At 43.0% G+C, this 15,357-nt stretch overlaps 1 protein-coding gene across 1 annotated transcript in view; it reads right to left on the minus strand.

The window, feature by feature from the left end:
• PLD5 (phospholipase D family member 5) overlaps positions 1 to 15,357 on the minus strand; it is a 409,631-nt gene that overhangs the window by 34,869 nt on the left and 359,405 nt on the right. The window contains exon 6 of the mRNA XM_035011037.1: positions 1,053 to 1,250. Coding sequence (XP_034866928.1) covers positions 1,053 to 1,250 — 198 coding nt within the window. The remainder of the gene's footprint in view (positions 1 to 1,052; positions 1,251 to 15,357) is intronic.

Genomic DNA, 15,357 nt, shown 5'->3' on the forward strand with positions numbered 1-15,357 from the left:
CCGAGGTTTCTAGAGGGGAGGGGGGTGGGGGGATGGGTTAGCCTCGTGATGGGTATTAAAGAGGGCACGCTCTACATGGAGCACTGAGTGTTATGCACAAACAATGAATCATGGAACACTACATCTAAAACTAATGATGTAATGTATGGGGATTAACATAACATAATAAAATAAAAAGTTGCTGGTATAAAAGCACTGTTGTCAGTGGAGGATCGGCATGTTGAATTGGGAGCACGGTTTTAAGAAGTTTATCTGAGCACTAGGATCAATTTAGAAGCCTGCTTCAAAACAAAATTCTAAGGTCTCACCCCAATCCTGTGGCTCAGATCCTGGGTAAGGGTGGGGGCTCTAAATCTGCATTTTAAACAGGCTCCCCAATCAATTCTTAATTAAAGTGTGGGGACCAGGGCCATAGGCACAGATATTCACATTGCCCATTCCCAGTGACATTGTGGGACAGCTGTGGTGTGTGGGCAGCCGGGGGTGGGTGCGGGGCAATGGGCGGTGGTTTTCAGTGTAGACAGGGGCCTGAGGCTGTGCTCTGCCCTCAGCCTCAGTGAGGTACAAACAGCTTTCCTTTTATCTGTTTTTGCACACTGGGGTTCCCTCAGATTTGTTTCGTCAAAGGAGGATTCCATTGCTAAAAAACAAGCCTGAGAATCACTGAGGTAGGGCATCGAAAATAGGACCCGGTGTCAGGAGACCTGGGAGCTGGTGCCTCTCTTGTCACCTGCCATCTGAGGGTCTTTGTGCTGGAAGATAAGCCTCAATACCTTCGTGTGTGACAGGCTCACAAAGCTGGGTCTACCTTAACAGAGGACAGTGGCGATCAAAACAGGTAACGCAAAGTATCAGGAGTTGGAATGAGTATTAACGTTCTTTATTGTTCTCATCACTGGGGACAGCATATGGTTGGGCCTAAGAGCGGGTGTATCTTACCTCTTCAAGGGATGGGACAGAACTGATCTTTAGAATTCAGGTTTGCCCAGCACCAGATCACACTCAAACATTCCAACTTGGGAGGAAGGAGGAGCAAGAGGGCAAGGACTCACCGACACAAAGGCTTGAGATTTGGTTTCGTTCAACTGAAGCTGCAATTTCTTCTCGTTGTCGTAGACACCATAGAGCCTCTTGGACCAGGTCTGAGGCACTCTGTTCTTGAATTTTAATGAGCTGTACAGAGCGAATATCCTTTGTAAGTCCAGGACCAGGCAGCTGCAGTTGTAGAAGATGACACCGAGCTCTTTCATCTGTGGAATTAAAATAGAAAGCATCGATGTGTATACAACTGATGATACTATTTTCAGAGGAAAAAGATGCACAAGAATGCAGTCGTGGTGACTTCTTCTCTTGCAGCTGTTATTCAGAAGTGTGTAGATATAGTCACAGCATGGGATATAGAAGTGATGCAGTAGAAAGTGCTTCAATATTTAAGGAGAACTTTGGCTTGCAATTTTGCATTTGGGATCTTTTCCATATTCACCTCCATTTTTCTTTTCTTTTTTTTAGATTTTACTTATTTCAGAGAGAGAGAGAGAGAGAGCAAGCACAAGCATGAGCAGGGGGAAGGGCAGAGGGAGAAGCAAACTCCCCACGGAGAGCAGGGAGCCCTATGGGGGTCTCGATCCCAGGACCCTGGGATCATGACTTGAGCCGAAGGCAGACGCTTAACAAACTGAGCCACCCGGACTTCTCCACCTCCATTTTTCATATCAGCTCTTCAGATTCATTTTCTTAAAATATTATTTTGTATGAATCCTTAAATCATGCAGCAATATAAAGGAAGGGTTTTAAGGGCAGCTTCAGGGAATGGTTTAGATCACGGGTTCTGAAGTCAAACTGCCTGGAATCGTGCTCGGTCCTATGGCTTTCTAGCTGCGCGACTTTGCTGGGCAAGACACATAATCTCCAGGCCTCATTCTCCTTCTACAACACAGAGTTAGTAGTATTTATTCCACACTGCTGCTAGATGCTTTTAGAATGGTCAGTACATTTAAAAGGCTCAGAACAGCACCTAGGACTTGACACTCACAAATTATTTGTTAACAATACAAAATATGTTAACAGATAAGTGACTCCTATGAAAATGACACGAACCTCAAGAGGAATGCACCAATGCATTCTTGTGATGAAGAGACCACAGAGAGGATTTCTTCTACCTCCCACGATGCACAGATGAGGGAGGGAAAACTCAGGCAGACAGGCAAAGATACTTGCCCCAAGTGAGAGACCTAGCCAGCAACAGATTGAGAATCTGAATGCAGGTTTCTGACCTTTGATGGAGTACACCCAGGAACATAGCACCAGCTTCATCTGAGTCCAGGATCACTTTGTAAAAGTTACAGATGCTTTCTAATTTAGTCAATCAAAGTGACACAGCAAAAAGTGGGTTGTAAAAGAACAGCACAAGGATACATGCTCTGTGATCTGAATACACAGGGAGGGGTGTGCTAGGGACACCCGGGTCTACTGATGTTAAACTCCTCTCCTATGTCTTCCAGCTCCCCACTGAACACTCTACTCAAGATTACAGAAGACATCACCTGCTATAGAGGACCCCCTAGGACTCCCTAATACAGTGTGCCCTGAAGGTCTTTCCCCATGCATCTATACTCGCCTGGCATTATTCTACCATCCCACAGTGACTACAGAATAGATTCATACATGCTACTTCACCTGCTGATGGACTTGCCCTATTTTTCTCTAATGCAAGAAATAAAGCAATGAGTATCCTTATGCATATATCTTTGTGCACTTGCGCAAGTACCTCTTTAGTACAGCTTCCTAGAACTGGATGTACAAACACATTAAGGGCAATTAGAGGTTAAGAAAGCGGGTGGAGGCAGAGCAGAAGGGGTGTGTCAGGCACACGCAAAGGCACTGCGGCTCATGGCAGGGGGGGAATATAATCAGTGCTGGGAGGCTAAAGCGGAGTGAGCTAGGGAGAACGTGTGTGTGTGCATGTGTAAATATGTTTTTCCGGGTAAAACTGTAGGGACAGGGATGGCAGATCCTCAGGGGCCTTCAAGCTGGGATAAACAACTTAACATTTATGCTGAAGGTCATGGGGAAGCAGGCAATGAGGGTAGGGGCATGACCAGTCTGTGAATTGGAAAGGTCCTCTTGGCTGTGTGCAGAGACAGAAGACAGGGTGAAGGAGCTGGGGCATTCAGCCCCCGGGCCTTGACAGGATCCAGGTGCAAGACTTACATGTTCCTATGTGTTTTCTAATCTCAGAGATTTCAAAAAACTGTCTAGGGTAACTGCTAATGATTGCTAATCTTATTTCACGTTGAAGACAGAGCCCGCCCTGCTGTTTGCTGACAGGGTCTCAGGAATATTCAGCTCTGCATCTGACCTTCATGCTTTTGTACCTTTTTGCAGGTTGAATCAACACTGCCGCATAACCTTCTCCAGGGAAGCCTTGAGCATTTCACTGTTTCTCAACTTTTATACTAGTTCAGCAGGTATAACCATGCTTTTTGTCTGGGGTGGGGGGTGGAGAAGCTGAGATCTGGCTCCCATGTGGGTAAGTAGCTGTCCCCAGGATCAGGGCCTCCTTGACATCCAGGGGGCCCATGTTCTCTGGTCTTGCCTGGGCCACCATCAGGAAACTGAGGCCAAAGATGGTAGACAGAAGTCTAAGTCTTGCACCAACCAGATACGAGGCCTTAGGGAAGTCTCCCATTTCTCAGTCTTTGTCTACTCCTCTCAGCAAACAGGGGGTTTGGTTCATAAAGTCTACAAGGGTCTTCCAGCCTTGTCCTCTAGGGGTTCAGGACATCAATGTCCTGCCGACCTTCACCCCCTTCTCTATGCTTGATCAACCCTGCCAGTGTTGCCTGGAGAAATTTTTGTGTGTGAGGATGAATTCCTCTCGACTCCTACATGACTGTGGCTGGTGACCTGCCCTGATTTTATCTTTTTTTTTTTTTTTTTAAGATTTATTTATTTGAGAGAAAGAGAGTGACAACATGAGCAGGGGGAGGGGAGGGGAGAGTGAATCTCAAGTAGACTCCCCGCTGATCGCAGAGCATGATGAGGGGCCAGATCTCAGAACCTGGAGATCATGACCTGAGCCCAAACCAAGAGTCGGACCCTTCACCGACTGAGCCACCCAGACATCCCATCCCTCCCTGATTTTAAATTCAGACAAGGCACATTTGAATCTTAATCCTGCAATTTGCTTGGGTCAATTACCTAATTCTTAAATTTCAGTTTACTGATCTCCAAGATTTGCTGTTTGAATTTAATAATAATCATAATTTTGACAGCTCCTATTGAATGTTTAGTTGGTATGTATACCGCATTGAATAGTACCCACTCCCCACAAATTCATTTCCACCTGGAGGCCGTGAATGTGACCTTCGTGGGAAATACGGTCTTTGCAGATGCAATCCAGATGAATTCATACTGAATTATGGTGGGTCCTAAATCTAATATGACTGGTGTCCTTATAAGAAAAGGAAAATTTGGACAGACACACAGGGGAGACGGCTATGTGAAGACAGAGATTGGAGCAATACATCTACAAGCCAAGGAATGCTACAGATTGCCCGCAACACCCAGAAACTAGAAGGAGGTGAAGAAAGATTTCCCCCTAGAGCCTTCAGGGAGAGCATAGCTCTGCTGATACCTTGACTTCACACTTCTAGCCTGCAGAAGTGTGACTAAGTAAGTTCCTGCTCTTCTAAGCCACCAAGTATGTAATTTTGTTTTGGCAGCCCTGTGAAACATACAGGGTGCCTCACTGACTTTCACTTTGATAGTGGGTCAGATAGATAGTGTTCATCCCCATTCTACACAGGGGAAACTGAGGCTTGGATAGTTATTTGTTCATTGGTAAATGACATAGCTGAGATTCGAACTTGGGTCTAACTCAGAAGCCTCCATGCCTAACCACTATGCTAATACCCCACTTAGCACATGACTAGAATACACTCCATGGTACCTATTGCTATTAATTCTGTGATGCCTTTTCTGGCCAACCCCATTTCCTGCTTTGTCTAGTCCTATACCTGCTGCCTATTTCTGATGTGGCATATTTTACACTGTATCATAATTTAAAAAAATATGTCTGTCTGTTTCCCTTAAGTGACTCTATATTCTCTGAAGACACAATTAGCAGGTTCATTTTTTTTTTTTTCCGGTGCTGGATTATGGTACTTGCTTAGAAAATGTTTATTGAATGAATTGTCTGGCTTTTGAAATGAGTAAATGGTGGTCAGAGACAAAAACGAGTTCCCTTCTGAATTTGGGAGCCCTAGCTCTAGGTCAGCCTCATGCCCTCTGAACCTGAGTACATGAATTTAACATGAATCTCTCTCCTGGTGCCAAGGGAGCAGAAAACCTAGAGATGGCCATGCCCAGAGACCCACTCACAAGATTTCCACAAGCAGGGTGCTCCATGATCAGTATCGGTGGCAGGCCTTACACTGGTCAGTGGGCTAACTGTCCTCTAGACATGCTTCCTGCACCTACTGGCACTGGGGCACAGAGACCAAGATGAACTTATCTTTTGAATGTGGACTGCCTTAAAAGAGTCCACACTATCCAAGCCCCAGTGGAGTCAGAGATAGAATACCACTGAAAGTAGAAATCCAGAGAATCATTTGATTTTTGTCACCAAAAAGCAAACTCATTGACCATTATTCACTTTAACTATGCTTGGATCTTGTTGGTGCCCTTTGGTTTTTCCACATCAGACCTTTAGTGTTTTTAGCTTATTTGCTCACACGTGGCAAACACGTATGTTTGGAGACCTCCGATCAAAGGTTGAATAAACGTCATGCTTCCCTGTCCACACTTTTACTTAGGAATAGATGTCCCCTAGTTTTTAGGTGGAGGTTATGTCCTCTTTGCTGCAGTTGGGGGTAGATCAAAGCTAACAATAGTTGTTGGGGAACAAAGCCACTTCCCTCCCACCCACTGTCATTCTCCACTGCCTCTCTCCTAATATGTAGAATGATATTAAATGCAGTCACAACACTATTGCAAGCTCCTCATAATTGTGAAGAAAGAAAGCCACTCTTTAATATCATATGACATGACTAATCTGGGTAGGCATTAATGTGAAATTTGACATCTAGAAGGGTGCCAGGATGGTAATGCTGATAGCCTTTTTCTGCCAATGAATGAGAGAAAAGCCTCTCGATATGACCTAATCAGGACACAGCAGGTCATCTTCTAGAACAAGCTCTGAAGACAGACTAACTCCACCATGGGCTTTGCACTGAACCTCATCTGTAAATGGGTATGCATCAGGGGATTGCTATGAAGAACAGATGGAACAAAATGCATGTACAACATTTATCTAAGTGCCTAGCTCAGATACTGTTAGCTGCAGCTATACCAAGACCCAGATCTCTTCTGCTCCTCCTGAGAAGGATACTTCTGCTATACTCTTGCTTGAAAGGGTCACAGATGTGTTTGAATCAAAGGGGAGAGGTGGCAAAATTCTTTATATGTGAACAATTTTACTTTAACCACCAACAGATTCCAGACACTTTAGTGACAAATGTGAGGACACCAGCATTTGTGGTGGGTAGTTGTTGCCAGAATGGTCACAACAGAATGGCTATTTCAAACATATGAAATACAACATTTTCACTTGCTTCTCAAGGTCAGCCCTTGGTGGTCTTGAACTTAAGCCTTCATCAGATGATGTTGGGGGTGGCAGAAGCAGAGCACAGTAGCTGGAAAGAATGGGTGATAATGAAACAAGGAGGTGCCACTGGATATAGCTAAAGCAGGATACCACAGGGAAAAGGAGTCCATTAAAGTGAGACCATGGGGTAACATAAATGGCTGGTGAAGCCTCTCTATGGGGGCAGGAGAATGACTACAGGTTTGGGCCAAGGCAGTGACAAAGTAGAGTGGTTGTACCAGCATTAGGTGGAATTCTCCACTCAAGTCTCAAATCTGGACATGCAGGATGTTTGTGAAAGTGTCCAATCTGTACATGAAGGAAGGCCTACTGGAAGGAGCAGTGACCTTCCTTGGACATCCTCTACATTACCTGAGTCTGTGAAACTCAGTGCCCAGACCTTTAAAGCCAATGGCTCCTAGAAGTCAACCCATGGGGAAGCCAGCTTGAGAGTAAAAATTAAAGGCTCTGGTCATTGGGTTTCCAAGGAATTTTATCATTTTCAATAAATTTTTTTTAAAAAAAGAATTTATCTAGAGAGGGAGGAGCAAGATGGTGGAGGAATAGACCTGGATTTCGTCTGGTTCCAGGAATTCAGCTGGATAGGGATCAAACCATTCTGAACACCTACAAATTCAAAAGATCAAAGAAAAGAATAGCAGCAACTCTCTGAACAGAAAAGCGACCACTTTCTGGAAGGTAGGACATGTGGAGAAGTGAATCCGAGCTGATATTCAGGAGGATAGATGGCAGGGGAGGGGGCCTCCATCGGCCGCTTCTGGCAAGTGATAGAGCCGCGGAGCACATAATTGGAACTTTTAGAAGTCGGCCCTGCTGAGGGATGTCGCTCCAGTGGCTAAGCGGGGGTGGAACCCTCGCGGGACAGTGTGGTCTCAGGACCCTCGGGGTCACAGAAAGACCGGGGGTGCCTGAGTGCAGCAGAGCTCCCAGGTATCAGAGTGGGGAAGCAGGCTGCAGAGACGGAGCTGAGGTGTGGGCTCTCAGCTCGGGGTTGCCATAAACCATGATCCACAGCACATTTGGGCCCCTGCTTCTCCAGCAGGGACCCAACAAGCGGCAGATCAGGGGAGACTCCCCTTCCTCCCCCGGGAGGGGCAGCATGGGCACGCACCCCAGGGATCTGCTGGGTTTGGAGACTCCACACGGGGTCAGGTGCCAGAGATAGAAACACTTGGTCACAGGCTGGGTGAGCACGGAGTGTGGCCAGAGACCAAGGAGAGAGAAGTGATTGACTGCTTTTCTCTGGGGGCTCACTGAGGAGTGGGGCCCCGGTTCTCAGCTCCTCTGGGGTGGAGATTGGAGGGCCACCATTTTCACTCTCATCCTCTTAAGCTGTACAGAGAGATTGCAGGGGACAAAGGCTCCCGAGAGCAAACCCGAGGAGATGACTTAGCCCAGACCGGCAAGGGTGGGGCAATTCCGCCTCCAGAAAAGACATTTGGGAACCACGGCAACAGGCCCCTCCCCCAGAAGATCAGCAAGAACAGCCAGCCAAGACCAAGTTTACCCACCAATGAGAATGGCAGAACTCCAGTGCTAGGGGAATACTGCACATAGAATTCATGACTTTTTTTTACCATGATTCTTTAGTCTTTCAACGTTAATTTTTTTTAACTGTCTTTTTTTTTTTTAATTTTTCTTTTTCCCTTTTTCAACCAACATCTTATCAATCCCTTTTTTAAAAAACATTTTTTATTTTTCATTTTTCGAATCATATTCTATCCCGTCATAGTAGTTACCCTTATTTTTGGCATATATATATAAGTTGTTCTCTCTTTAAAATTTTGAGATACAGTTTCTTCTAACAGATCAAAATATACCCTAAATCTCTAGTGTATGGCTTTGTTCTAGTCTCCTGCCTGATCACATTCTCTCCCTTTTTTTTAAAAAAAAATCCTCTTCTTTCTTTTTCAACCAACTTCTTATCTTATCAATTCCTTTTATAAAATCTTTTATAATTTTCATCTTTAGAGTCATATTCCATCCCTTCATTGTATTAACCCTTATTTTTGTACATATACAAGTTTATCTTTCTTTAAAATTTTGGGAGGCACTTTCTTCTAACAGACCATAGATCAGGCACTGAGCTATGCATCAGCCTGATGATATTTGATCATATTCTGTCTTTTTGTGTTTTGTTTTGTTTTTGTTTGTTATTATCTTTTTCTTTTTCTTTTTTCTTTCTTTCCCTTTCTTTCCCCCTGGTTTCAGGTCTTTTCTGATTTGTTTAGTGTATATTTTCTGGGGACATTGTGACCCTGCTACCAATTTGTTCTCTCATTCATCTATTCTCCTCTGGACAAAATGACAAGATGAAAAAATCATCTCAACAAAAAGAACAAGAGGCAGTACCGACTGCCAGGGACCTACTCAATATGGACATTAGTAAGATGTTGGAACTAGAGTTCAGAATGATGATTTTAAAGATACTAGCTGGGCTTGAAAAAAGCATGGAAGTTATTAGAGAAACTCTTTCTGAAGAAATAAAAGAACTAAAATCTAACCAAGTCGAAATCAAAAAGGCTATTAATGAGGTGCAATAAAAAATGGGGGTGCTAACTGCTAGGATAAATGAGGCAGAAGAGAGAATCAGTGATATAGAAGACCAAATGATGGAAAATAAAGAAGCTGAGAAAAAGAGAGATAAACAACTACTGGATCACGAGGGCAGAATTTGAGAGATAAGTGATACCATAAGACGAAACAACATTAGAATACTTGGGAAACCAGAAGAAGAAGAAAGAGAGAGAGGGGCGGAAGGTATACTGGAGCAAATTATAGCAGAGAACTTCCCTAATTTGGGGAAGGAAACAGGCATCAAAATCCAGGAAGCACAGAGAACCCCCCTCAAAATCAATAAAAATAAGTCATCATCCTGACATCTAATAGTAAAACTTACGAGTCTCAGAGACAAAGAGAAAATCCTGAAAGCAGCTCGGGAGAAGAGATCTGTAACCTACAAGGGTAGAAACATTAGATTGGCAACAGACCTATCCACAGAGACCTGGCAGGCCAGAAAGGACTGGCAGGATATATTCAGAGCACTAAATGAGAAAAATATGAAGCCCAGAATACTATATCCAGCTAGGCTGTCACTGAAAATTGAAGGAGAGATAAAAAGCTTCCAGGACAAACAAAAACTAAAGGAATTTGCAAACACCAAACCAGCCCTAGAAGAAATATTCAAAGGGGTCCTCTAAGCAGAGAGAGAGTCTAAAAGCAACATAGACCAGAAAGGAGCACAGACAATATACAGTAACAGTCACCTTCCAGGCAATACAATGGCACTAAATTCATATCTTTCAATAGTTACCCTGAATGTATAAGGGCTGAAAGCCCCAATCAAAAGACACAGGCTATCAGATTGGAAAAATAAAAAAAAAGACCCATCGATATGCTGTCTACAAGAGACTCATTTTAGATCCAAAGACACCCCCAGATTGAAAGTGAAGGGGTGGAAAACCATTTACCATGCTAATGGGCACCAAAAGAAAGCTGGGGTGGCAATCCTTACATCAGACAAATTAGATTTTAAACCAAAGACTGTATTAAGAGATGAGGAAGGACACTATATCCTACTTAAAGGGTCTATCCAACAAGAAGATCTAACAATTGTAAAAATCTATGCCCCTAACATGGGAGCAGCCAATTGTATAAGGCAATTAATAACAAAAGGAAAGAAACACATCGACAACAATACACCCTCCTCACTGAAATGGGCAGATCATCTAAGCAAAATATCAACAAGGAAATAAAGACTTTAAATGACACACTGGACCAAATGGACTTCACAGATATATTCAGAACATTCCATCCCAAAGGAAAAGAATTCACATTCTTTTCTAGTGCTCATGGAACATTCTCCAGAATCGATCACATCCTAGGTCACAAATCAGTTCTCAACTGGTACCAAATGATTGGGGTCATTCCCTGAATATTTTCAGACCACAGTGCTTTGAAACTAGGACTCAATCACAAGATGAAAGTTGGAAAGAACTCAAAAACATGGAGGATAAAGAGCATCCTACTAAAGAATGAATGGGTCAACCAGGAAATTAAAGAAGAATTAAAATATTTCATGGAAACCAATGAAAATGAAAACACAACTATTCAAAATCTTTGGGATATAGCAAAGGCAGTCCTAAGAGGAAAGTATATAGCAATCCAAGCCTTTCTCAAGAAACAAGAAAGGTCTCAAGTACACAACCTAACCCTCCACCTAAAGTAGCTGGAGAGAGAAGAGCAAATAAAGGCTAAACCCAGCAGTAGAAGAGAAATAATAAAGATCAGAGCAGAAATCAATGAAATAGAAACCAAAAGAGCAGTAGAATAGATCAACGAAACTAGGAGCTGGTTCTTTGAAAGAATTAACAAGATTGATAAACCCCTGGCCAGACTCATCAAAAAGGAAAGAGAAAGGACCCAAATCAACAAAATCATGAATGAAAGAGGAGAGATCACAACCAACACCAAAGAAATACAAACAATTATAAGAACATATTATGAGCAACTCTATGCCAGCAAATTAGATAACCTGGAAGAAATGGGTGCATTCCTAGAGATGTATCAACTACCAAAACTGAACCAGGAAGAAATAGAAAACCTGAACAGACCTATAACCACTAAGGCAATTGAAGCAGTAATCAAAAATCTCCCAATAGAGGGGCGGAGCAAGATGGCGGAGGAGTAGGAGACCTGGATTTCGTCTCCTCTCAGGAATTCAGCTGGATAGGGATCAAACCATTCTGAACACCTACAAACCCAACAGGAGATCGAAGAAAAGAACAACAACTCTCTCATCAGAAAAGCGACCACTTTCTGGAAGGTAGGACGTGCGGAGAAGTGAATCCGCGGCGATATTCGGAAGGATAGACGGCGGGGGAGGGGCCTCCGTCAGCCGCTTCTGGCAAGTGATAGAGCCGCGGAGCACAAAATCGGAACTTTTAAAAGTCTGCTCCGCCGAGGGATGTCACTCTGGTGGCAGAGCGGGGGGTGGAACCCTCCGGGACAGTGTGGTCTCAGGACCCTCGGGGTCACAGAAAGACCGGGGGTGCCTGAGGGCGGCAGAGCTCCCAGGTATCAGAGCGGGGAAGCCGGCTGCAGAGGCGGAGCCCAGGCGCGGGCTCTCAGCTCGCGGTTGCCATAAACCGTGATCCGCGGCCCAGTCGAGCCCCTGCTCCTCCAGCAGGGACCCAACAAGCGGCAGATCCGGGGAGACTCACCTTCCTCCCCCGGGAGGAGCCACACGGGAGTGCACCGCAGGGATCTGCTGGGTTTGGAGACTCCACCCGGGGTCGGGTGCCAGACATAGAAACGCGCGGTCACAGGCCGGTTGAGCACGGAGTGCAGCTGCAGACCGGGGAGACGGGAGTGACTGACGGCTTTTCTCTGGGGGCTCACTGAGGAGCGGGCCCGAGTTCTCGGCTCCTCCGGGGCGGAGATTGGGAGGCCGCCATTTTCACTCTCCGCCTCCAAAGCCGTACGGAAAGCTCGCAGGGAACAAAATCCCCGGAGAGCAAACCCGAGCAGATTCCTTAGCAGGGAGGGGGCAAGGGCGGGGCTATTCCGCCTCCGGCAGAGACATTTGGAAACCACGGCAACAGGCCCCTCCCCAGAAGATCAGCGAGAACAGCCAGCCAAGAACAAGTTTACCGATCAATGAGAACAGCAGAACTCCAGCGCTAAGGGACTACTGCACATAGAATTCATGGCTTTTTTACCATGATTCCTTAGTCTTTTAAAGTTAATTTTTTTTTAACTGTCTTTTTGTCTTTTTATTTCTTTTTGAATTTTTCTTTTTCCCTTTTTCAAACAACATCTTATCAATCCCTTTTTTTAAAAAAAACATTTTTATTTTTCATTTTTAGAGTCATATTCTATCCCTTCATAGTAGTTACCCATATTTTTGGCTTATATATATAAGTTGTTCTCTCTTTAAAATTTTGAGATAGTTTCTTCTAACAGATTAAAATATACCCTAAATCTCTAGTATATGGTGTTTTCTATTCCACTGCCTGATCACATCCTCTCCCTTTTTTTTTCTTTTTCTTTTTTCTTTTTTTAAATCCTCTTTCTTTTTTCAAACAACTTCTTATCAATTCCTTTTATAAAATTTTTTATAATTTCCATTTTTACAGTCATTTTCCATCCCTTCATCATATCAACCCTTATTTTTGTACATATATAAGTTTTTCTTTCTTTAAAATTTTGGGAGACACTTTCTTCTAAAAGACCAAAACACACCCCAAATCTAGTGTGTGGCACTGATCTATATACCATATAGATCATATTTGATCACATTCTGTTTTTTCTTTTGTTGTTGTTGTTTTGTTTTGTTTGTTTTTGTTTTTATCTTTATCTTTTTCTTTTTTTTTTCTTTTTCTTTTTTTTTTTCTTTTTCTTTTTTCTCTCTTTCCCCTTCTTATCCCACTGCTTCAGGTCTTTTCTGATTTGTTTAGAGTATATTTTCTGGGGACGTGGTTACTCTGCTAGCATTTTGTTCTCTCATTAATCTATTCTCCTCTGCACAAAATGACAAGACGGAAAAAGTCACCTCAACAAAAAGAACAAGAGGCAGTACCGACTGCCAGGGACCTACTCAATACGGACATTAGTACGATGTCAGATCTAGAGTTCAGAATCATCACTTTAAAGATACTAGCTGGGCTTGAAAAAAATATGGAAGTTATTAGAGAAACTCTTTCTGGAGAAGTAAAAGAGCTAAAATCCAACCAAGTAGAAATCAAAAAGGCTATTAATGAGGTGCAATAAAAAATGGGGGCGCTAACTGCTAGAATAAATGAGGCAGAAGAGAGAATCAGTAATATAGAAGATGAAATGCTGGAAAATAAAGAAGCTGAGAAAAAGAGAGAAAAACAACTACTGGATCATGAGGGCAGAATTCGAGAGATAAGCGATACCATAAGATGAAACAACATTAGAATAATTGGGATCCCAGAAGAAGAAGAAAGAGAGAGAGGGGCAGAAGGTATAATGGAGCAAATTATAGCAGAGAACTTCCCTAATTTGGGGAAAGAAACAGGCATGAAAATCCAGGAAGCACAGAGAACCCCTCTGAAAATAAATAAAAATAGGTCAACTACGCGACATCTAATAGTAAAACTTACGAGTCTCATAGATAAAGAGAAAATCCTGAAAGCAGCTCGGGAGAAGAGATATGTAACCTACAAGGGTAGAAACATTAGATTGGCAACAGACCTATCCACAGAGACCTGGCAGGCCAGAAAGGACTGGCAGGATATATTCAGAGCACTAAATGAGAAAAATATGCAGCCCAGAATACTCTATCCAGCTAGGCTGTCATTGAAAATTGAAGGAGAGATAAAAAGCTTCCAGGACAAACAAAAAATAAAGGAATTTGCAAACACAAAACCAGCCCTACAGGAAATCTTGAAAGGGGTCCTCTAAGCAAAGAGAGAGCCTAAAAGCAACATAGACCAGAAAGGAACACAGACAATATACGGTAACAGTCACCTTACAGGCAATACAATGGCACTAAATTCCTATCTTTCAATAGTTACCTTGAATGTAAATGAGCTAAATGCCCCAATCAAAAGACACAGGCTAACAGACTGGATTAAAAAACAAGATCCATCGATATGCTGTCTGCAAGAGACTCATTTTAGACCCAAAGACACCCCCAGATTGAAAGTGAGGGGGTGGAAAACCATTTACCATGCTAATGGACACCAAAAGAAAGCTGGGGTGGCAATCCTTATATCAGACAAATTAGATTTTAAACCAAAGACTGTAATAAGAGATGAGGAAGGACACTATATCATACTTAAAGGATCTATCCAACAAGAAGATCTAACAATTGTAAATATCTATGCCCCTAACATGGGAGCAGCCAATTATATAAGGCAATTAATAACAAAAGCAAAGAAACACATCAACAACAATACAATAATAGTGGGGGACTTTAACATCCCCCTCACTGAAATGGACAGATCGTCTAAGCAAAAGATCAACAAGGAAATAAAGACTTTAAATGACACACTGGACCAAATGGACTTCACAGACATATTCAGAACATTCCACCCCAAAGCAACGGAATACACATTCTTCTCTAGTGCCCATGGAACATTCTCCAGAATCGATCACATCCTAGGTCATAAATCAGGTCTCAACCGGTACCAAAAGATTGGGATCATTCCCTGCCTATTTTCAGACCACAATGCTTTGAAACTAGAACTCAATCCCAAGAGGAAAGTCGGAAAGAACTCAAATACATGGAGGCTAAAGAGCATCCTACTGAAGAATGAATGGGTCAACCAGGAAATTAAAGAAGAATTAAAAAAATACATGGAAACCAATGAAAATGAAAACACAACTGTTCAAAATCTTTGGGATGCAGCAAAGGCAGTCCTAAGAGGAAAGTATATAGCAATACAAGCCTTTCTCAAGAAACAAGAAAGGTCTCAAGTACACAACCTAAACCTACACCTAAAGGAGCTTGAGAAGAGAAATAATAAAGAGCAGAGCAGAAATCAATGAAATAGAAACTAAAAGAACACTAGAACAGATCAACGAAACTAGGAGCTGGTTCTTTGAAAGAATTAACAAGATTGATAAACCCCTGGCCAGATTTATCAAAAAGAGAAGAGAAATGACCCAAATCAACAAAATCATGAATGAAAGAGGAGAGATCACAACCAACACCAAAGAAA

Source organism: Mirounga leonina, unplaced genomic scaffold (assembly GCF_011800145.1).
Source record: "Mirounga leonina isolate KUSES-001 unplaced genomic scaffold, KU_Mleo_1.0 Mir_154, whole genome shotgun sequence".
Taxonomy (NCBI): domain Eukaryota; kingdom Metazoa; phylum Chordata; class Mammalia; order Carnivora; family Phocidae; genus Mirounga; species Mirounga leonina.